The sequence below is a fragment of the Chondrus crispus genome, genomic scaffold (genome assembly GCF_000350225.1).
Source record: "Chondrus crispus Stackhouse genomic scaffold, scaffold_1, whole genome shotgun sequence".
Classification (NCBI taxonomy): Eukaryota; Rhodophyta; class Florideophyceae; order Gigartinales; family Gigartinaceae; genus Chondrus; species Chondrus crispus.
The window spans coordinates 974,332-976,777 of NW_005178809.1; the positions used below are offsets into that span (position 1 = coordinate 974,332).

At 52.2% G+C, this 2,446-nt stretch overlaps 1 protein-coding gene; it reads left to right on the plus strand.

Moving 5' to 3' along the window:
• Positions 1-690: 690 nt before the first annotated feature.
• Positions 691-978, plus strand: CHC_T00001419001 (hypothetical protein). XM_005711804.1 is given in 2 exon segments: positions 691-888; positions 889-978. 1 exon segment carries the CDS (start codon positions 691-693, stop codon positions 886-888), a length of 198 nt encoding a protein of 65 aa, XP_005711861.1. The 3' UTR covers positions 889-978.
• The last annotated feature ends 1,468 nt before the right edge of the window (positions 979-2,446 follow it).

Genomic DNA, 2,446 nt, shown 5'->3' on the forward strand with positions numbered 1-2,446 from the left:
AGCGTTCCATACTGTGCGTGCTGCGGCGTTTGCTTGCCGAGGTCATCAACATGCCGCCTGTCTCGAGATCTCCCACCACACGAGCTAGCGCGTCGCCCAGCCGCGGATGTCTGGTGCAATGGGAGCCCGGATGGGGAGAGGAACTGTCAGAGCGAAACGCATTCATTGTGGGCGGGGGCGGGGGAGGGGTGGGCGGGAGGGGGGTTGGAAAAGCTTGAACGCAGAGCATACCTCCATGCACAGCTGCCGTTGTATTTCATGATTCTGTAGGCGGGTACACTACAGTTGTTTCAGGTGGTCGGCTCGTAGGCGCGAAGTGATCCTGTCGACTGGTTCGTCTACTGTCCATGCCGCCTTTCGAGATTGTCTCAAGCCTTTCACATGATCATGACGCCGAGACTAGAATCTTGATTGCAGGTCCAGGAGAGAGAGCTCGACAATTCACAAATGGGCCGCTGTGCTGTAGGTTGCAGCCAGGACACTCTTCGCTACACCACCAGGCTACTGGCTTTGGAAACAACGGACAGTGTTGTGTGGCGCAGGGTGATTGTGTCTCCCCACGGATGCCGCGCGGGCCTCTGTTCAGGTTTACTATCGGCACCTGATGATTGCAATGGAACTGTAGGAGAAGACATGAATTGAGGTCATGTTAGGGTGTACAGCAAAGCAAATTTCATACTACTGAATGCAATGCGTACTGTACCTTCTCGAGGCGAAGTGCATCCGCTCCTCGGCTCGGTCGCACCATCTCCTTTTCCTGCTGCTGTATCCTGTCGTTGGGAAGGCGACGACCTACATCGCTGTGTTCGGCAGATGAGCGGTGGCTGGACGTGTGCTGGTGGCGGTATTGCACTTTGCGGGCTCATACAGTATGCAGGACATAAGTAGCGTATAATTATTGCGAATATTGCACATACCGGGCAGCGTAAACCGACGAGTAAAGCGGACGCCACCAACACCCTTGTCCGAAATACTGTACACTATTTAGCGCCTTGCACACTCACATGACCATTTTATAGGAGAGCTAAGGACATTATTAACGCGACGTTGGACCAAATTCCTTGTCCTGCGAGGAAAGAGATCGCTACTGTCCTTTTTTTGCATCTCGTTTTTCGGCGCGTTCGCGAGATGGAGCGAGTGCATATCTCTTTAACTGTCGCTTGGCACCCCGACCAACGCATGCATCCATCTGCATGTCCAACGGCTACGGTTACCAACATGAGTTTCCCAGCCTTTCATCGAAGACAATGCCAATTCATTGTCATGGTCGGATGTTCGTGGCCATACGGTCGCGGTCTTCCTACACAGTAACCTGCGACTACACATGCTAGCCCGTCCAACTGTTCTCTGCTTCCTATCTAGAGTTTGCCACCCAGTATGGACACTCACGCTCTTCCGCCACACAAGTCTCGAGAGACCACACCTAAGACCCTACCGAGACACAATGCGTTTCGCGACAGACAATTACAACTCTCATACTTACCCTGCGTCTTAGATGACATTCAACCTATTGGTGCTTGCCTATGTGTTGAAGCCCGAGATCTCGAAGGAGTCAAATTCACGCGTCGAGATACAGCGCTTTGCACCTCCTTTTTACAGCTCAAACCCGAACTATGGAGGCAAAAGTGCGACGTCTTCACAGACTCAAACGGAAACGTGCAACGGTTCCGCCTGGTACATGTCGTATTCAACAACCTCGCAGAGTGCAAGCCTGAGAGAGTGGAGAAAGAAACAAGAATTGCGAGAAGAAGATTAGCGACTTCCGATTGCACCGGAGAGGAGTGCAATACGAGTACAACGGATGAGATAAGGGCAAGTGCGATGCAGCCGCAGGTGGGAATATCCGGTCTCCGAATGTACATGGAGGGGCTGAATGGAATAGGAGATGACTTCACATCCGGGACGACGGAGGAATTGACGTCCCCTATGACGTACGTGGAAAGCAGGGTACGACAAAGCGGACGTTTCCTACCAAACAAAAAGGGTACCATTTACTCAGTTCTCAAAGTGTTACAAGTACTTGGGAGCACGTTAGTTTTTCTTGCGGCGCCAGTTCCGTCAGGCGGAGGACGAAGGGGAAAGGGAAAGAAATACAAGATCATATGCAGATTGAAAAATGGCATGTTGTTGCGGGCGGTTTTAACTAGAAAGAAGGTGGAGCTAATGATGAACAACTGGGTAAATGTGCAGTTACCACTAAGAAGTGTAAAAGATGAGTCATACCTGGATGGTACTGATCGTCAGGGAGGAGGGATAAAAGAAGGGGATAAAGTGGGTGTTACGAATTGTCGACCGAGGAAAGATGCTGACAATAGAGTGACGTTCACCTGCCGATGCACGAGAAGGGGCGGAGGGGACACAAGGGGCACCAGTGTGGGAGTAGCCTGAGGAAGATGGAGCAGCAGCAGGAGCTACAGTAGTGCTTCCCCCCCCCCCCCCCCCCCCC

Coding starts and splice junctions, on each gene's coding strand:
- CHC_T00001419001 (XM_005711804.1), top strand. CDS start 691: ATGCGTACTGTACCTTCTCGAGGCGAAGTGCATCCGCTCCTCGGCTCG.